General features: G+C 44.9%; 2 protein-coding genes across 2 annotated transcripts in view; both read right to left on the reverse strand.

Annotated features, from left to right (window-relative positions):
• The window catches only part of LOC120994418 (zinc finger protein 182-like), a 668,524-nt gene that overhangs the window by 510,388 nt on the left and 136,492 nt on the right, over window positions 1-21,644 (reverse strand). The window lies entirely within an intron of this gene.
• Window positions 7,162-20,361, reverse strand: LOC120994430 (gastrula zinc finger protein XlCGF17.1-like). Its single transcript, XM_040422993.1, has 2 exons — window positions 20,237-20,361; window positions 7,162-8,700 (listed from the first exon to the last, which is right to left on the reverse strand). Exons 1-2 carry the CDS (start codon window positions 20,301-20,303, stop codon window positions 7,712-7,714), a joined length of 1,056 nt encoding a protein of 351 aa, XP_040278927.1. The 5' UTR covers window positions 20,304-20,361; the 3' UTR covers window positions 7,162-7,711.

Raw genomic sequence — 21,644 nt, forward strand, 5'->3', positions numbered from 1 at the left:
CCACAAAATTATAACGTCATCAATATAACGGCCCCAATATGTGATGTATTTGGTGAATTGATTATGTGCATCTGTGAATACTATCCTATCCTCCCACCACCCTAAAAAAAGATTGGCAAAATTTGGTGCACATTTCGCACCCATTGCAGTACCAGTGATCTGCAAATAATATTCGCCGTCAAAAATAAAATAATTGTGGGTGAGTAAAAATTGTAAAAGAGATAAAACAAACTCATTGTGTGCTTTAAACTGGGTGCCCTTTGTGTCTAGATAGTATTTTACCGCATCTAGGCCTTTGGAATGCTGTATGCTCGTATATAGTGCCTCAACGTCTAGGCTTGCTAGGTATGTTCCTTTTTCAACATGTATATTCTGTAGTTTAATCAACACATCTTTCGTATCTTTCAGATGTGATGTTAGACTGGGGACAAATGGGGATATCACCTCATCGACGTAGCCACTGATCCCCTCACATAGGCTCTCGTTCCGTATTTAAAAACATTAATAAAAGTTAAATTTTATTTAAGCAAGCCGAGACTAATAAAATCACAATGCACTTGTCAAGAGTAGGCAACCAATAGTCATCTGACTAAATGTAAATATTGTATTCCGATCACGCTCCAGTGACGAAAGTAAGGACGGCATGTTGTCCTTGTAGCCGGGATCCAGCAGGGTGGCCACCCAGTAATCAGCACTGGTAACAATCAAGGCTGTCATTGCGCAGGCACTGCAGCATGTAGTCGCTCATGCGTGCCATGCTGCCCAGAGAATACAATGGTTCAAATAGCCTCCGGCTATCAAGATTCTGTTTTTGGCCTTAATTTTAACTTTTTAAAATATAACCTTTATTTTTATATTAATAAAATATGAACCAAAAAAGTGCTTGTGAGGGATACCACCCCTCATGCCCGCTTGACGTCAACTACGTCGAGCTCACGAGACGCGGTATGGTCACTGGTTGCCAAGACGTGACATTACGCCGTCCCGGAGGAGCATGTAACGTCGGCTTTGCTACAGTTTACACAGACACCTCCTGTCCACGCGGGCACAGAGAGGCAACAAGCTGAGAGAGCCTTTTCACTGCCACAGTAAAACAGCGCTCTCTCAGCCCGGGTACACTGCCACCAGCTTCTTGTTTGATATAAGCCGGTCCGCTAACGGGATTATATAGGGTGAGAAACCAACCCGTGGTAGCTTATAACTAGGCTGAAACACGGATGTGAGGATTCGTGATCGAGATACAAGACAGCACAAGATTAAATTATATATTTAAATCGCCTTAAGGGCACAATAGATAACACAATATACACAAAGAATATATACAGTGGTCTGAGGTTACAAATACAGATAATATGGTACAAACAGGATTAAACAGAGTACAAGTCAGTTACCGGGTAGATGAATGTTCCTTTGGGTTATGGTTAGTCCTTTGCTGTATTCACATGGAGGGCAGTGATGTCAGCTGGTTGCAGGTTCCTCTAAACACATGGCACGACGTGACCCTCCTTCAGAGAAAAGACATGCCCGCTTGCTGGCACAAGCCTTTTAAACTGTAGCCGGCCCCTCCACTGGGAAGGGTCCACTCCCCCTCTTCTGGGCTGGCATTAAAAGACCCACAAAACCCTTTAGGATTCATAGCTCCAGACCAGAACATCACAGGGGGATGGTTCTGGGACCAACAGATCTGCCTGGGTTCCGGCTACAAGTAGAGTCCAAACATGGTACAGTTATTTGGTTTCTGTGGGGAGATATGTATATCTCCCTTTCCTGGCATCCCATCACCAAACTAAGACCATGGGCATGTTCATCGTGGCCACCGGGACACAAATATGTATCCGATTTGCTCCTGTGATGGCAGGGCAATTCATAATTCCTTATAAATCACCGGTTCCATGCTGTCTGCTAGATGTGATTAAACTGGGGAATGGCTTAGACCCCCTGCAAGGAGGTTTTCCTGCAGGATCCATGCTGTCTGAATGGGGTGTGAAATTGTAAACAAAGGTGGCCTGCAAGAAGTTCTCTGCCATATTATTATTATTATTATAGTTTATTATTAAAGCGCCATTCATCCCATAGCGCTGTACACATGAGAAGAGGTATACATACATAATACAGACAATTGCACTACTCATAAACAAGACTAGTTACAAACTGGTACAGAAGGAGAGAGGGCCCTGCCCGTGAGGGATTATAATGTACATGGTATGGGAGAAGGACACAGTAGGTGCGGGTGAAGTTGGTCATGGCGGTATAGAGGCAGCAGGGTCACTGGTTGTAGGCTTGTCTGAAGAGGTGGGTTTTCAGGTTTCTTTTGAAGGATGGCCCCATATGGCTGGGGCTTTGAAGCAGGGCCCTCCTGTAGAGTTCACTACCTCTGCTATCTGACAGCTAATGGTGGATGTGGGGACATGGCTGACAGTAAATGTTAATCCATATTCCTCACAGTGCTCTAGTGAGTTAAAAGTTTCAGCATTCGGACTATAAGACGCACTGCCATTTTCCCCTCACTTTTGGGGGTAAAAAGGGCATCTTATAGTCTGAGCAGTATTTACATTACTCTATACTAGTTGTATCAACTACTTCACAGAATTAACCACTGTCCCTTTCACTAGATAGGTCTGGATGAAAACCTCCCAGCATTTTATAAAGGGCTTTAGAGCCTGGCAATGTATAGTACCTTCTTATTGTGCCTATTTTGTGTCCTTTATTTCTAATAAATAGATTATACACCGAATGCTGCTGCTTTCCCCTTGTAAACTGCTTTCTCGCTGTATTCTGTGTGATCTGCCCTCCTTGGATCCTCTGCCCCTCTCTGCTCTGCTGCTGATAGCTCTAACACTATTACCTTTATTCTGCAGGTGTAAATGGTTGCATTGATACCAAATTTATGTAGTTTATTGCACAATATATTATATACCGGTACATAGAAAGTAAAATCAGTTGATTTAGTGCTGTCATATTCTGAGAGCCATAACGTTTTCATCTTCATTTAATCTTAGTCTTTTTTTAAGTTTTTGTTTATCTGGTTTAAAATCTTTTTTGATCACTTTAAAGGGGTTATCCGAGACTAAAAAATATCCCCCCGGCCCCTCACATTGAATATACTTACCTGGCTCCCCACGCCACTCCTGGTCTCCTCACTGCCGCTGCTGCTTCTCCCCATGCGCGAATAAAAACATCTGGTGTCTGGGGGGCGGGCAGCCAATGGCAGGCGGGGACAGGAACGAGCCTCCCTAGCATCATGCACTATGCTAGGGAGGCTCGTTCCCTTCCCCGCCTGCAATTGGCTGCCCCCCCCAGACACCGGATGTTTTCATTCACGCAAGGGGAGAAGCAGCAACAGTTGTGCGGGGACCAGGAGCGTCGCGGGGAGTCAGGTAAGTAGAATCAGTGTGAAGGGCCCGGGCGTATGGGGGACATTTTCTAGTCTCAGATAACCCTTTTAAATCATTAGTTCGACATTCATTATGTGGGATAGTTATTCTATGACATACATGTACATCATCCTCTTGTGGTAAGAGGTTAACAGGGATGTAAAGAATTTGGAAAAAGTGACTGTGCCACACCTGTCCATGGGTTGTGTCTGGTATGGCAACTTGGCCCAAATAAAGTGAATAGTGAATATGACAGAACTGCAATACCAAACACAACCTGTGGACAGTCGTGGCATCGTTTTAGGAGCAAAACAGCTGTGATCTTCTAATCCTGGACAACATCTTTAAAGGGAATGTGTCATCAGAAAATGACCTACTGTATTGTTTAATTCCTGTTTTTATGTTAAAAATTTTTTATTTTTTACATTTTCAATGTTATCTATATATTTTTTTTAAATGTGTATAATCCTGCAATGTACACTAGTCATAATATAATTTCATGTTCTGTGCAGTTAAATTTTCAGTAACAATTATCATAGAATGTGTCGGCAGATAAGAACCATTTGGCCCATCTAGTCTGCCCAATATACTGAATACTATGGATAGCCCCTGGCCCTATCTTATATGAAGGATGGCCTTATGCCTATCCCATGCATGCTTAAACTCCTTCACTGTATTTGCAGCTACCACTTCTGCAGGAAGGTTATTCCATGTATCCACTACTCTCTCAGTAAAGTAATACTTCCTGATATTACTTTTATACCTTTGCCCCTCTAATTTAAAACTATGTCCTCTTGTAGCAGTTTTTCTTCTTTTAAATATTCTCTCCTCTTTTACCTTGTTGATTCCCTTTATGTATTTAAAAGTTTCTATCATATCCCCTCTGTCTCGTCTTTCTTCCAAGCTATACATGTTAAGGTCCTTTAATCTTTCCTGGTAAGTTTTATCCTGCAATCCATGTACTAGTTTAGTAGCTCTTCTCTGAACTCTCTCCAAAGTATCAATATCCTTCTGGAGATATGGTCTCCAGTACTGAGCACAATACTCCAAATTAGGTCTCACTTGTGCTCTGTAGAGCGGCATGAGCACCTCCCTCTTTCTACTGGTAATGCCTCTCCCTATACACCCAAGCATTCTGCTAGCATTTCCTGCTGCTCTATGACATTGTCTGCCTACCTTTAAGTCTTCTGAAATAATGACCCCTAAATCCCTTTCCTCAGATACTGAGGTTAGGACTGTATCACTGATTTTATATTCTGCTCTTGGGTTTTTACGTCCCAGGTGCATTATCTTGCACTTATCAACATAAAATTTTAGTTGCCAGATTTTGACAATTCCTCTAGTTTTCCTAAATCCTTTTCCATTTGGTGTATCCCTCCAGGAACATCAACCCTGTTACAAATCTTTGTGTCATCAGCAAAAAGACACACCTTACCATCGAGGCCTTCTGCAATTTCGCTGATAAAGATATTAAACAATATGGGTCCCAGTACAGATCCCTGAGGTACCCCACTAGTAACAAGATCATGGTCTGAATATACTTATTACAGGCAGAGTTACATGTCTAGTAACACTCTGTATAGATAACACAGGGTTGACCATTCACAATAGGTGACATTGCAGCTTATCAGCTCCCTCGTGACCTCTGCACAGGTCACAGATCATGCTTAGAAAGCTGTAATCTAAGTGAAAAAGGTCCAAATTATAAAAAAAATAAAAAATCAAATAAAATGCTCAACATAAAAACGTAATTTAAACAATAGGTCATTTTTTGCTGACACATTCTCCTAATTCCCAGTGAGCCAGTGGTGGGCTTGTGTTCATACACAGCTGCCCATTTGAGGAGGCTGAGCTGCTGATGGAGTGAAAAAGCAGCAGCCATAACCAATCAGGAGACAGGAGATGTGTCTCAGACTACACCAGATTCCCTGTAGGCACTATAGCCAAGTATAGTTACAGCTCTACCTTAAAAGGGTTGTTCACTCTCGAGGGCCTTTCAATCGACCTCCTCCCCATACACACACATGGTAGAACCTGGAGGAAGAAAGCACACTCTCCTGCTTGCTGCTGAATCCTGGCTTCTTAATTCCTCCGCTACCACTCTCCACACTATTGCGGTGTCAACATCTGGTTTGGCCACTGCAGACCATGGCTGACCACTGTAGTGAGATGCAATGCATGGAAGACATGTCACTGCTCTGGCCAGTCATTGGCTGTTCACACTGGGAGACCGGAGAGCGTCAGCAGGGGAGCGAAGGAGCCAGAACGCAGCAGTGGGGAGCAGGAAGGTATGATTCCCTTCACAGATGCAGCCACATGGAGAGATATTCCTGAAAAGCCTTTTGAGAGGGGGTTAAATAGCACCTTCAACACAGTGTTTACATGTTACTCTTAAAGGGGTTGTCTCATCATGGACAATGGGGGCATATCGCTAGGATGCCCCCATTGTCTTATAACCTTGTCGCACTCTGTTCTGATTTGCTTGGAGTAGGGTTCCCGCCCCAATTATAAATGAAGAAAAAGACTCCAGCGTAATTTTAATAATCTTGATTTCTTTTTATTGTATGGTTATTGCGGCTTTAAATGTTACGTTTCGGCCATGTGGCCTTCTTCAGACTGCCGTAAACATAAGATATTTCACTTTAGTTTGTGTTTCATATCATTAAGGGAACATGTAATTATAACTGAACATATGAGAATATGTGCATATCATAGAATTCCATCTAGATACATTTCACATTTAATTCAAGATTCAATTCATCTCAACAAATCAGTTCGTCACGAAAAAAAGAAAAAAAGTAAGAAAGAAGGGGGAGATCTCAAAAGCAAGAGACCCAGTGTCATGTTCCGGAATAGTAGTCCTATAGTATTATTCAGAAATTAATTACTGTCATATATAAGTTCCTTCAAAATTGACTGTCAAGGTACCGCAATTAATTCATCTGGTTATTGACCAATCACATTCCCATCATGACCATGGTGTTACTGGTACGTTGATCATCTAATATAATGTATTGTTTAAGGAAAAAATGGTAGATTGTCTTATAGGTGCGCACCTATATCGAGAACAGAGCCCCGCAAGTGAAGGAGGGCGCACTGTGCATGCGCAGTCACCCTCCTTCTATTTTCTATGGGGCCGGCGAATACAGCCTAGCACTGGCTCAGCTATTTTCTGTCGGCCCCATAGAAATTAATGAGAGCGGGGGCCGCGCATGCGCGGTATGCTCCTATTCACTTCTATGGGGAGCCGGCTTGGTGGTGGCCGGACCGGAGTCCTCCAGCCACCACCTTGTGGGGCTCCGTTCTCGATATAGGTGTGGGTCCCAGCGGTGGGACCTGCACCTATAAAACAACGGGGGCATATCCTAGCGATATGCCCCCATTGTCCATGATGAGTAAAAAAAAAAAAGAAAAAAAAGTTGTAGCAAGTTTTAGTTTGCGATCTTCATTCTTTATTCAGTTCGTGATCTGCCCCTAGTTTAAGAATTTACTTATGTGGGTGTATACCTCCTAGGAGTACATGATTGATCTGTGTGTCCAGGATGCTGCTGCCTTCCCTTGCAAACTGATTTGTGTATGCTTTCTCTAAATAGCCTGTGTTATCTACTCTCCTTGGATCTTCTCCACCTCTTCACTCTCTGCTCTGCTGCAGGTGTAAAGAATTACAGTGCAACTAAATGTATGGAATTTATTGGACTACTTTTAGACAATCCTTAAAAAAAAATATTTGGCTTTGTGCTGCCATATTAAGAGAGCCATACCGTGTGAGGGCTTTTTTGTTTGTTTTATTATTGTTTCACTAGTACAGTACATGTCTTTTTAATCACTTATTAACTTATTTATTCAAGGAAACAGCAATTATAGATCATCTTTTATTACAACATTCACCATGTGGGACAAAAAACGTGTAGCCATTCTAAGACATATATGTAAGTCATCATCTTGTGGGAAAGGGTTAAAAGAGAATGTACAGAATTTGGAAAACATGGCTGATTTCTTTCAGAAACAGTGCCACACCTGTTCATGGGTTGCGTCTGGTATGGCAACTTGGCTCTATTAAAGTGAATAAGGTAGAACTACAATACCACACACAACATGTGGACAGATATGGCATTGTTTTTGGAAAAAAGCAGCTGTGATCTTCTAACTCTCGACAGCACCATAAAATTATACATCACAAAAAGGCATCCTGATGTGGAGATCCTACACACAGATCTGGAGCTCCACACCTGCCACTTTTCATATAATCTGAACATTACAATGACTCAGCTGGGTGAGTTGTCTAATATGATACAAGACTCAAAACACTGCCCACATACTGCACATGAAGATAGCTTCTACCCTGAGTGAATTCCTAGATGTTCCATGAGAAAACCATTTCTTGCGTGAGTTTTATGATGTTCCACAAGTTGTGATACCTGGCGAAAATGTTTCCCACATACTCTACATGAAAATGGCTTCTCTCCTGTATGAATTCTTAGATGTGTCAATAGATTTGCTTTATGGCTAAAACATTTCCCACATTCAGAACATGAATATGGCTTCTCTCCTGTGTGAGTTCTTTGATGATTCATAAGATCCGAATTATAGCTAAAACATTTCCCACAATCTGAACACGAATATGGCTTCTCTCCTGTGTGAATTCTTTGATGTTTCATAAGATATGATCTCTGTTTAAAACATTTCCCACATTCTGAACATGAAAAAGGCTTCTCCCCTGTGTGAACTCTTTGATGTTTCCCAAGGTCTGATTTCTGGTAAAAACACTTTCCACATATTGTACATGAATGCGGCTTCTCTCCTGTGTGAATTTTTTGATGTTTTACAAGTTTTAGCTTTTGGTTAAAACATTTTCCACATTCTGAACATGAAAATTGCTTCTCTCCTGTGTGACTTCGTTGATGCTGTTCAAGATTTGATTTCTGGTTGAAAGATTTCCCACATTCTGAACACGAAAATGTTTTCTCTCCTGTGCAAGTTACCACATGTTTAACAAGAATTGATTGGCGACTGAAGCACTTTTCACATTCAGGGCATGAAAATGGCTTTTCTCCTGTGTGACTTCTCTCATGTCTCACAAGATCTGATTTCTGACTAAAACGTTTTCCACATTCTGAACATGTAAATGAGCTTTCATCTTTGTGAATCCTCTCATGTACGGAAAGAATATATTTAGTTTTAAATCGTTTCCCACATTCAGAACATGCAAAAGTGTTACCCAGTCTTTGTACAGTTCTAGTGTTGCCTATTGAAGATGGATTATCTTCTGCAGTAGTAGAGGGAGATAACAAGAGATCTGAGTCGGAGCCTCTCATCCAGTCTTCATCTAGAAAAAGAAAAGTTATGTTAAACCATTATGTTTAATGGCTGCTGTGTGGTCCTGTTGATGGAACCCGGTTATATATAGTATTGTATTGTACTGTGTGTATAGCAGTGTAATAGCTCAGTTACAGAGTGGTACCTCGTGCAGTGGGTGGGGATATTATTAGCATACTTAGGAGTACTAGGCAAGTATGGGTGGGGCCCCATAGACTTCGTGCAGGCTTTGGAGCGTCTGGAGTAATCTATAGATAGTCTTCTAAGGGACTTCGAGCATACGCCTAGTCAAGAAATAATGAAGGAAGTGCGGTGGACAATGTAGTCGTCTTAAAAACTTTTCCTACTATCTTGTGTCTGCCAACCCTAGGGACAAGCCACAACAAAAAAAGCTGGCCAATTTTTTTAATTCATGGGAATTGTGAATTTTAGTGTCTTAACTGCAGTGCTGCACTTCGTCTTTCATAGTTAAAGGGTTTTCTGGTTTCTAGATAATGATGACCTATCCTCCGACTGACCGATGCTGGAAAAAACACAGTGGATATAGCTGGAAGCAGACAGCTCTCTGTGCTGGGATACTGCTGCTCTGCTCCTGTTCAAGTGAACGTAACCCAGCACGGTTATGGTACAATGGACAGAATTTTTTGCTCCACATATTGTCCTTTTTTCAGCACCATGGGTGGCTGAGAACAACTGATCGAGTAACTATACACTTGACAGATTATCAATATCTAGAACCTGGAAACCCTCTTTCAGTAGGTGACATTACACGGAGAACTTGTATTATCTCTAATCATGTCATTAGATTATTTTGCCTAAATACAGTGTTAAAGAAGGCATTTCATAGATTGAGCTTTTCCTCATTCTCTTTTACCATAACCCACATTTCCAGTTTTACAACGTACCTTAACTTTTTCATTATTCAATAGTATTGGTGAAAATAGTGAATTTTCTAAAATAATTTATTAAATAAAAATGCCAGCTTATGCATTTACTTCCCTGTCCCTGAACTGTTCACACAGTGAACCGGATTCCACGGCAGCATCTAGTGAGCTGGATAATATGTCACCTGATAACCAGCTCTGGGGTAAGAGAAATCACCCAGTAGATGCTGCAGCCATGTCTGGTCTCTCTCTGTGATCAGTCCTGGGGCAAGGACATAAAGGTAGAAACTGACTCTGGTCTTTAATAAAAAAAAATAAAAAAAATAAACATGTTCACTAAACTACGCCTAAAACAGGTGTAGAAAATGATGAATGAGACGGGCCTGCTGGACCGTTCCCTTTCCCGGCCGATTTTAGACCTGGCCTGAATGGGAAGAAGTCACAGAGAGAGGAGCAACTAACCATTGCGCCGCTATCTGCACCTGAAATACGCCTAATATTAGGCTATTTCAGTATAATAAATGACCCCCCTAAGTTTTCTATTACATTCCTCAACATTGAACCTGCAACACCAAGAAAGACAAGCTATAAGCTGATGCAAATCTAGAAAGCAGCTTGAGTCATTAAGATGTTCAAATCATCAAATTATCAAAAGCCTAGCTACAATCAGTGGCATGCGGGAGAGGCATAAAAACCAGATTGGAAGCAAAGTTCTTTAGCCGCATGAAACCTCAAAAATCAGATCAGCTCTGCATTACATTGATTTAATAATGGAACCAGTGGTACAATCATTTCTTCAAAGTGTCCCAGGATACATTTTTCAACAGGACAACTCCAGGCCGCATGTTGCTTGTGCTAAACGTGTTACTATGGTCTGCAGCATCTCCGGACTTGTCTTTTATTAAGCATATCCGGGAAGTTATTGGTTGGCAATACGAAAGGGAACAGTCAGCAGTGGATCTTGACGATTTGAGTGCCCACGTGCATTCAGCATGGCAGAACATTACTCCAACAACCATTAATAACCTCACTGATAGCATGGCAAAGTGTGCAAGTGGGTGTATTTCTGCTTGTGGCGATCATATTCCATACTGAATAAATCGAGATGTTTTAAATATGTCGTTTCCATTTTTTTATATTTGAATATTATTAACATGTGATAATTTTGCGACTTTTCCTCTTTGGTGTAGCAACTTCAATATTGAGGAGTGTGTTTATGCCGTTGGAAAATAAATGGGTTTTCTCCTAATTTCTATGACAATGACTCTGTCTCAGTCCTTGATGACTTTACTTCTCTTTTACTCCTTGCCTACTTGTTACGTGGACCACAGTCTGCTTTAGGACTAGTGTGAATTTTAAAATGTCCTAGCGACTGGCGGCCAATACCTCCTAAAGACTAGTAAATGCTCCAGAAAGAAATCTCTTAGAGGCTGGTTCATGGATCCTATTAGCCTCTAAAGATCACTAAGTAGACCCCAATGCCCTGTAAAAACTGGTACATGCACCTACTACAACTCAGAAAACTATTACATGTACCCAAATACTCCCCCAGATCTCTGTCCGATTGAGAACCTGTGGTCAATCCTCAAAAAGCAGGTGAACAAACAAAAACACAGAAATTGTGAACTCCAAGCATTAATTAGACAGGAATGGGTTGTCATCGGTTATGATCTGGCCTAGAAGCTGTCATCTGTAGTAATGGACGAACATCAGCCGGGGCCGATTTGCAAACGCACGAACGAAGTATTGCAGCTACCAAATACTTACAAGAAGTGCACAAATCATTCCACAACATGGACAGTGACATACCACTGGGGGAATCAATGGCAAAAATTCCCCCAAAAAATATGTATTTTAATCAGGGGCCATTTTTAAGCGTCTTAAAGGGAAACTGTCAAAAATGTGGCCTGCTGGAGCCTAGAAAAATTTAATTTAGGCCACGGGAGTACAGGCCCCAAACATTAGGCATTCACCGGACAGAAAACATCAAGTGATTATGTGGCTGGAAGTACAGTTGCAAGAAAAAGTATGTGAACCCTTTGGAATTATATGGATTTCTGCACAAATTGGTCATAAAATGTGATCTGATCTTCATCTAAGTCAAAACAATAGACAATCTCAGTCTCCTTAAACTAATAAGACACAAATAATTAAATATTACCATGTTTTATTGAACACACCATGTAAACATTCACAGTGCAGGTGGAAAAAGTATGTGAATCCTTGGATTTAATATCTGGTTGAACCTCCTCTGACAGCAATAACTGCAACCAAACGTTTCCTGTAGTTGCAGATCAGACGTGCACAACGGTCAGGAGTAATTCTTGACCATTCCTTTTTACAGAACTGTTTCAGTTCAGCAATATTCTTGGGATGTCTGGTGTGAATCGCTTTCTTGAGGTCATTCCACAGCATCTCAATCGGGTTGAGGTCAGGACTCTGACTGGGCCACTCCAGAAGGCGTATTTTCTTCTGTTTAAGCCATTCTGTTGTTGATTTACTTCTATGGGTTGTTGTCCTGTTGCAACACTCATCTTCTGTTGAGCTTCAGCTGGTGGACAGATGGCCTTAAGTTCTCCTGAAAAATGTCTTGATAAACTTGGGAATTAATTTTTCCTTCGTTGATAGCAATCCGTCGAGGCCCTGACGCAGCAAAGCAGCCCCAAACCATGATGCCCCCACCACCATACTTCACAGTTGGGATGAAGTTTGATGTTGGTGTGCTGTGCCTCTTTTTCTCCACACATAGTTTTCTCCACACATAGTTTCTTCCAAACAACTCAACTTTGGTTTCATCTGTCCACAGAATATTTTGCCAGTACTGCTGTGGAACATCCAGGTGCTCTTGTGCAAGAGCCCATCATTGCCCTAAGTGTTTTCTCAAGGAGACATAGAAGTGGTATTGTAACGCTGATAACGGCGTCAGCGCCACTACTGGCCATGTTGGTGGAGTACTCGAAACAGCGCAACAGGGCACACAGGTCTCGCATGGAGGCCCAGTCATTGGTGGTGAAGTGGTGCTGTTCCGCAGTGCGACTGACCCGTGAGTGCTGCAGCTGAAACTCCACTATGGCCTGCTGCTGCTCGCACAGTCTGTCCAGCATGTGCAAGGTGGAGTTCCACCTGGTGGGCACGTCGCATATGAGGCGGTGAGCGGGAAGGCCGAAGTTACGCTGTGCAGCGGCAGGATGTGAATGCCGGAAGCGCGCACAGACGGCCCGCACTTTATGCAGCATCTCTGACATCGGGGTAGTTCTGAATAAACTTCTGCACCACCAAATTCAGCACATGCGCCAGGCAAGGGATGTGCGTCAAACCGGCTAGTCCCAGAGCTGCGACGAGATTTCGCCCATTATCGCACACCACCAGGCCGGGCTTGAGGCTCACCGGCAGCAACCACTCGTCGGTCTGTTGTTCAATACCCCGCCACAACTCCTGCGCGGTGTGGGGCCTGTCCCCCAAACATATGAGTTTCAGAATGGCCTACTGACGTTTATCCCGGGCTGTGCTGAAGTTGGTGATGAAGGTGTGTGGCTGACTGGATGAGCAGGTGGAAGAAGAGGAGGAGGAAGCCGAGTAGGAGGAGGCGGCTACAGGAGGCAAAGAATGTTGCCCTGCAATCCTTGGTGGCGGAAGGACGTGCGACAAAGAGCTCTACGCCTGGGGCCCAGCCGCCACTACATTTACCCAGTGTGCAGTTAGGGAGATATAGCGTCCCTGGCCGTGCTTACTGATCCACGTATCTGAGGTTAGATGGACCTTGCCAGAGATGGCGTTGCGCAGTGCACACTTGATTTTATCGGATACTTGGTTGTGCAGGGAAGGCACGGCTCTCTTGGAGAAGTAGTGCCGGCTGGGAACAACATACTGTGGGACAGCAAGCGACATGAGCTGTTTGAAGCTGTCTGTGTCCACCAGCCCGACAGCATTTCATAGGCCAGTAGTTTAGAAATGCTAGCATTCAGGGCCAGGGATCGAGGGTGGCTAGGTGGGAATTTACGCTTTCTCTCAAATGTTTGTGAGATGGAGAGCTGAATGCTGCCGTGTGACATGGTGGAGATGCTTGGTGACGGAGGTGGTGGTGTTGGTGGTACATCCTCTGTTTGCTGGGCTGCAGGTGCCAACGTTCCTCCAGAGGCGGAGGAAGAGGCCGAGGCAGCAGCAGAAGAGGTAGCAGGGGGAGCCTAAGTGAGTTCCTTGTTTTTAAGGTGTTTACTCCACTGCAGTTCATGCTTTGCATGCAGATGCCTGGTCATGCAGGTTGTGCTAAGGTTCAGAACGTTAATGCCTCGCTTCAGGCTCTGATGGCACAGCGTGCAAACCACTTGGGTCTTGTCGTCAGCACATTGTTTGAAGAACTGCCACGCCAGGGAACTCCTTGAAGCTGCCTTTGGGGTGCTCGGTCCCAGGTGGCGGTGGCCAGTAGCAGGCAAACTCACTTGGCGGCGGGTGTTCTGCTTTTGCCCACTGCTCCCTCTTTTGCTACGCTCTTGGCTCGGTCTCACCACTGCCTCTTCCTCCGAACTCTGAAAGTCAGTGGCACAACCTTCATTCCATGTGGGGTCTAGGACCTCATCGACCCTGCATCGTCTTCCACCCAGTCATCCTCCCTGACCTCCTGTTCAGTCTGCACACTGCAGAAAGACGCAGCAGTTGGCACCTGTGTTTCATCGTGCTGAGGTGGTATTCCCATGTCCTCATCATCAGGAAACATAAGTGGTTGTGCGTCAGTGCATTCTATGTCTTCCACCGCTGGGGAAGGGCTAGGTGGATGCCCTTGGGAAACCCTGCCAGCAGAGTCTTCAAACAGCATAAGAGACTGCTGCATAAGTTGAAGCTCAAACAGTTTCGCTGATATGCATGGGGGTGATGTGACAGACTGATGGGCTTGGTTTTCAGGCGCCATCTGTGCGCTTTCTGCAGAAGACTGGGTGGGAGATAATGTGAACGTGCTGGATCCACTGTCGGCCACCCAATTGACTAATGCCTGTACCTGCTCAGGCCTTACCATCCTTAGAACGGCTTTGGGCCCTACCAAATATCGCTGTAAATTCTGCCGTCTACTGGGACCTGAGGTAGTTGGTACACTAGGACGTGTGGCTGTGGCAGAACGGCCAGTCCTCTCCCAGCACCAGAGGGTCCACTAACACCACCACGACCATGTCCGCGTCCCTTACTAGATGTTTTCCTCATTGTTACCGTTCACCACAATAAGAAAAAAATAATTTGGCCCAATGTATTGAATTCAAATTCAGGCCTTTTTTTTACAGGCACCTAACACTATCTGGCTATCTATTTAGGTACCGTATTACACTAACACAGGCACAGCAGTAACCACAGATTTAGCTGAATATAAATTGTAGGCCTAGTATTTAGGCCCTGGATGACAGGTATCCCTTTACGGACAGAATTAGACTTGGAGAAGCACGGTAGGGTGTGAAGTTATTGAGGATGACCCTATCAGCACTTGAATTTGCACCTTAAATGTAATATACCATTTTATGGATAGATTTAAACTTGGCCTGCTACAGCAGAAACCACTGATTTAGGGAATTGCTATTTTGGGAATTGAATTTCAACCCAGAACAAAAACTGTGCTTTGACGGACACTAGAAAACTTGTCCAGCCACAGCTGGAACACCAGATTTATGGTATTGCTATTTTGGGAATTGAATTTCACCCCAGAAAAAAATATATCCTTTGCCAGACAGCAGACAGTATTAAAATTGGCTAGCCACAGCTGAAACACCAGATTTAGGGTACTGCTATTTTGGCAATTGTATTTCACCCCTCAATAAAATAGCAAGCACAGCCAAGCCCCTGATGTAGGATATAGCAAAAAAAAAAAAAAAACACACACTATTGATGATTAAATGGACTTGGTGGCAGCTTGTGCTGGCACACCACAAGACACAAAATGGCCGCCGATCACCCCAGAAAAAAGTGACAGAAAAACAATGAGCTATTAACTAGCAGAAGTTGAATGATACACAGCTGTAGATCGATCACTTCATTAAGTGTTTTTGATGAGTAAATCCCTGCCTAATCTGGCCCTAACAGCAGCAGCTGCATCCTATCCCTACACTGATCAGAGCAGAGTGACGTGCGTCACTACGTGACTCCAGCTTAAATAGAGGCTGGGTCACATGCTGCACTGGCCAATCACAGCCATGCCAATAGTAGGCATGGCTGTGATGGCCTCTTGGGGCAAGTAGTATGACGCTTGTTGATTGGCTGCTTTGCAGCCTTTCAAAAAGCGCCAAGAAAGCGCCGAACACCGAACCCGGACTTTTACGTAAATGTTCAGGTTCGGGTCCGTGTCACGAACACACCACAAAATTCGGTACGAACCCTAACTATACAGTTCAGGTTCGCTCATCCCTAATCATGACAAAACCTCATAAACAGGCCTTCTCTCTAGTCTGAGCGACCCCAACACAGCATGAGTATTCACAATCCTTAAGCCTGGTCAGAGCTTCAAAAGAGAAGGACAGATCCTTATCACACAGCTGGTTGGTACAAGAAGGAAGATGACCTTAAGGTCACCTCCAATCCATAGGCTTCATATTTTTCCTTCATATTTCCTGGGTTAGGAAAATACGAAATGAACAATCTCTTTAGAAAATGTTTATTTCCACCAAATATACCTGTTTCCACCAAATATTGATTGAGGCCTGCGATATAACTGCTTCCACAAATACTGCTTTTTTCTAGGGACTTTGGCACAGGGTCATTTTGAAAATGACAGGCATAGGAAGAGGTATATCGGGTGGTAGGGGTTGGGCAGGTGCACCAGGCCGGAGCCTAAGTGGGAAGTCAGGTGCACCAGGCTGGAGCCTAAGTGGAAAGTTGGAGAAGGCGCATGCGATTACTTTCAAGGGCGCACCAGAGTTGGTTGAGTGGCTCACTCACCCTTCTGCTTCTGCACCCTCCTCACTCTCTGCTGTGAGCACCCCCAAATACACCACCACCACCATAGCCCCTCCACTCAAGTCGGAGGAATTATTTTCCCATCCATTCCAAGACTTTACCGATGTGCAGCCATTCTTGACATCTGATAAGGAAGAGGAGGTAGCAACGGCCGCCACCCAGTGGTGTGACGACAGTACCCAGATCAGCCCAAGGAGGGAGGTCCCCGCTGTTGCTGCCTACTCCGAGATCTCAAATGTCAGTGGTGGTGCAGGTGACGATGATGAGGTGTTAATGGACGTCACGTGGGTGCAAACAAGAGAGGAAGAGGAGGGTTCAGAGGGAGAGACGGAGCAGCAGAGAGGGAGGAGAAGCAGGCAGAGCTCGCATGGCACAGGAGGCAAAAAGCAGACTCCAAATGTATCTGGAGCGAGCCATCCACCATGCACAGTCACATCTGACGCTCCCAGGACACCGGCATATGGCTCCGCAGTGTGGGCTTTTTTTTAACGTATCAGCTGCTGACAATAGTGTTGCCATCTGCAGCCTGTGCTGTCAACGCTTAAGTCACGGTAAGTCCAACACTCACCTAGGGACGACCGCCTTAAGAAGGCACCTGGCCTCCCAACACAGAGCATAGAGGGAGCAACGCCATCAGAACCCACAAAGCCACACTCCCGATGCTCCACGTCCTGCCTCCTCTCCTTCTCCTCTCTCCTCCCATTTGTTCTCCACTCCACCTTCCACCGTGCATTCGTCACGGTCATCTGGCAGAAGGCAGGCTTCAGTGGCCCTAATGTCCGAGCGTAAAAAGTTGATGACACCGGATAACCCTCTTGCCCAACGGCTGACCGCTGGCTTGTCAGAACTGCTAGCCCAACAACTACTGTCATATTAACTGGTAGACTCGGAGGCCTTTAGAAAATTGGTGGCCATTGGCACACCGCAATGGAAGTTCCCCGGAAGGAAATATTTCTCCAAAAAGGGCTTAACAGAGGTATATGGCCATGTTCAGCGGCAAGTGAATATATCTCTGGCACACAGTGTTGGTGCCAAGATACATCTGACCACAGACACGTGGTCTAGCAAACATGGGCAAGGAAGGTACATAGCTTACTGCCCACTGGGTGAACCTTCTGACGCCCGTCAAGCATGTAATCCGTGGCTCCCGTGTGGATTTGGTGTTACCGCCAAGGATTGCATGCAGCTGTGCCTTTTCTCCTCCTCCTATTCCATCCTCCGTCTCCTCCTCGGCTGACTCCTCCTTTTCCACTGCTACCGCCTCTTCCACTGCGCCCCCCAAGCTCCCCAAAACCAATTTGACGTCTCAGGTGAGACGTTGCTATGCTGTGCTGCGGCTGTTGTGCCTGCAAGCCAAGAGCCACACCATTCCTGCACTGCTTTTAGCTCTGCAGTCACAGGCCGATCAGTGGCTAACCCTGCTCAATTTGACAGTTGGTAAAGCAGTGTGCTGAGCGCGCTGAAACAGGGCAAAATTACACACATGCCGTGCATGGCACATGTCCTGAACTTAGTCGTGCAGCGATTTGTTGCCAAATACCCCAGGGTCCAGGATGTTTTGCAGCAGGCCAGGAAAATCTCTGGCCATGTTAGAAGATCTTATACGGCCATGGCTTGCCTTGCTGACGTTCAGCGGCGACACCACTTGCCCATCAGACATTTGTGACAGCCAGACGCACTGGAACTCCACCTTGTATATGCTTGGTAGGCTGCTCCAGCAGCAATGTGCCGTTAACGACTATCTGTATGAACTCTGCAGCAGGACAGGTTCTGGGGAGCTTGGTTTATTTTCACTGCGCTAGTGGCTGCTCATGAAGCATGCATGCAGACTTCTGCGGCCATTTGATGAGATAAACAAATTGGTCAGTCGGAGCCAGGGCTCCATCAGTGACATTGTACCTTACGCCTTCTTTCTGGAGCGTGCATTGTGCTGTGTCATTGATCAAGCCGTCGAAGAGCAGGAGCTGGAAGATGAGGAAGTCGCAATGCTGAATGAATTCCCAGGGGCGGGCTGAAGAGGAGTCAGAGGAGGATGGTGGCTGAGTAAAGGAGGAGCAAGAAGAGCAGGCTTAAAGGGGGACTTTTAACTTTTAGGGGATCCCTGGTGTTGTCTGTGGCTGGGGGGAGGAGACCGAGGATGACATTCTCCTGGGCGATAAGCAGGAGCTTCCAATTTAGTGCAAATGGGGGCCTTCATGCTCCAGTGTTTGAAGAGGGACCCCCATATAAAAAGCATAAAGGGCAAGGACCAGTACTTGGTGGCAACATACTTAAACCCCCGGTACAAACACAAAATGGCGGACATGTTACCAGCATCACAGAGGGCTGTCAGAATGCAGCATTTCCAGGCCTTGCTGCGAGAGATGCTGCATTCTGCTGTTGCGGGCGCTGGCAGAGGTATTTCCACCCAAAGCGAAACAGGTGCGGGTACCAATCCTACCACGCCTGCAAGAAGAGGGAGGTTTGAAGATGTATTGGTCACTTTGGATAGGAGATCATTCTTGCAGCCAACCAATCGACAGCCGCCTTCCGGATCCAGCCTCAGGGAACGCCTAGACCGACAGGTGTTCCACTACATCGGGTTAACGGCCGATGTGGACGCTCTGAGAAGCGAGGAACCCCTGGACTACTGGGTGTGCAGGCTTGACCTGTGGCCAGAGCTGGCACAATTTGCCACGGAACTCTTGGCTTGCCCCTCGTCGAATGTCCTGTCCGAAAGGACGTTCAGCGCAGCAGGGGGGGGGATCGTGACCGATAAGCGCACTCGCCTAGCTCACGACAGTGTGGACTACCTCACATTTCTAAAAATGGAGGCATGGATCTCGGAGGAATTCAAAACCTGTGACGACCACATGCAATTGAATTTCCTTATGCCAGCCCACACATATCCGCCACCACTCAGAACAAAGAATGTTTTTTGTCTTATGTATATACACCGGCATATAAGGCCTTTTCTGTCAGGTAAATGCCTAATTTTTGGGGTTTGTACTGGCCTACAGTAAAGTCAATGGGGCCTGCCGCGAATGCGCTGTTCGTGAAGATTTGATCGCGAACGCTCGTTCGTGTACAATCCTGGCCGATGTTCGTCCATCACTACCAATAAAAAAAGTTAGACTACAAAGAACAATCCACTTATTTGGAAGACAGGAATGGTTTATGCTGAATGTCAGACTGCACACTGTGTAAATGTGTATGAAGACAGAACAGTTAGTCTCAAAACTTTTGGCATGTGTATAATTTGCTCATCTGCTGCTATTGCCTTATACTCTATTGTGCTATTATACCAGAATGTACTATTATTGCGGGCTGATGTGATATGTCCTGATTAGTTTGTCTGTGGATGGAGCTTAGTATCTATATAGTGGACCACATATCCTGTTGAAGAAAGTTCCGACCCTGCTTCAGTCAGAGGAAGGTGGTGGATGGAGCAGCTCCTGGGACATATCCGAATGTGCTCCGCAAGCAGAGATCTTGAAACCTGCAGTTTGTGCACAGCTTGCTGCTGGAAGGTCAGCACCTACTACACCAGGCGTATTCCAAGACCCACCATACCCTCACAGAGCTGTATAAGACTACTAAAGAGAGAGAGGCGGGTTGATTGAACTGGGCTGAGACAAGACTGTGGGAAAGGGAACGGGACTATAAGTAAATAGTGCAGTACTCAGAGGATGGGAATCAATATACTGGTATTGAGAGGACAGAGATCTACCACTCCTAGCACAAGCTACATACATTTGGATAAACTGTACTTGAGATACTGTATACTGCCATTGTGCTCTGTCTGGTTCAACATAATCATGACTCCATAGCTTCATTCTGCACGAACATCATGGGCACCTCCTCTCAACATCAGTCAGGAGAGGGTCATCTAGAGATGTCCGGTTCATGAACGAATCGTTCTTTTGAATCGATTCTTTACACTGAACTGAAGGAGTCTATTCATCTGACTGAGCTCGGTTTGAAGCAGCTCATTGTGAGGTAGCAGAGACTCTAGCAGCAGGTCTTGTGTAACATGATCCTAGAGTGGAAGCTAGGCTTCTGCCAGCCTCTCCACTCCCCGCTCTGCAACCAATCAGATCTGTGAAGCAAGCAGTGAGTCACACACAGTACACTGAGTCTAAGAATCTAATGAGTCTACTAGTTAAAATAATCAAATGATCCTTTATAGACGCATTCAATTCTTTGAGTTCAAGAATCGTGAGTCATCAGCTAAGTTACGGAGTTATAAGAATGGTGTGTCACCTCCGTAGAACAATACACTGAGTCTAATGACCAGGTTGCAGCAGTGATAAGGGACAGCTGGGACAGTCAGCAGAGATAAAAGAAATGACACAGAGTTTAGATTAGAGGAGATCCTCATTCAGATTGAATTAACCCTTTAGGATCAAATTGGCTTCTCAAGGAGATATGTATGTTAAAGGTACAGACATCGCTTCTAAAACATCTGTCTCATTCAGTAGCTATATAACTAAATGAGAGAGATGTCTTTATAAGATAACACATTTAAACCTCCATTTGAATTATATTATTTAGGGTACTTTCACATTTGCGTTAAAGTTTTCCGGTATTGAGTTCCGTCATAGGGGCTCAATACCGGAAAAAAACGCTTCAGTTTTATCCTAATGCATTTTGAATGGAAAGCAATCCATTCAGTATGCATCAGGATCTCTCTAGTTCAGTCACTCTTTTGGTATTTGGCCGGAGAAAATACCGCAGCATGCTGCAGTATTTTCTCCGGCCAAAATTCCAGAACACTTTCCAAAATGCCGGATCTGGCATTAATTTCCATTGAAATGTATTAATTACAGATCCGGTACCAAGTGTTCCAGAAAACCGGATCCGTTTAATAAATACTGGATGACACCTGTCTCGCCCTGCCCTGCGAGTGATCTGAGAAGATTCATAGTTTCTCCTGGAGTTCTCTGCTGGTGTTTGGTGGATCTCCTGCTCCCAGTTAGTCTTCAGTTAAGTCCTCCTTCCTTCCCTTCTGTTGTTTGTACTGGCTAGGCCTTAGGTAGACGCTGGTTCCTTCATCTTGTGCAATGAACTGGTTGTCTTTTTGCCTGCTCCCTAGCTGAGGGTTTGTGTCAGTTGTAGCAAGGCTTAGGTTGGAGTGCATGAACACTTCTACCATTGAGAT

This window comes from Bufo bufo, chromosome 3 (genome assembly GCF_905171765.1).
Source record: "Bufo bufo chromosome 3, aBufBuf1.1, whole genome shotgun sequence".
NCBI classification, from domain to species: Eukaryota; Metazoa; Chordata; class Amphibia; order Anura; family Bufonidae; genus Bufo; species Bufo bufo.

What these genes read in the sequence shown, in the direction of transcription:
- LOC120994430 (XM_040422993.1), bottom strand. Translation starts at nt 20,303, where the DNA reads ATGATTATGTTGAACCAGACAGAGCACAATGGCAGTATACAGTATCTC. An exon ending in CAAGTACAGTTTATCCAAAT is followed by an intron (nt 8,701 to 20,236) that starts GTATGTAGCTTG and finishes TTCTTTTTCTAG; the next exon opens with ATGAAGACTGGATGAGAGGC.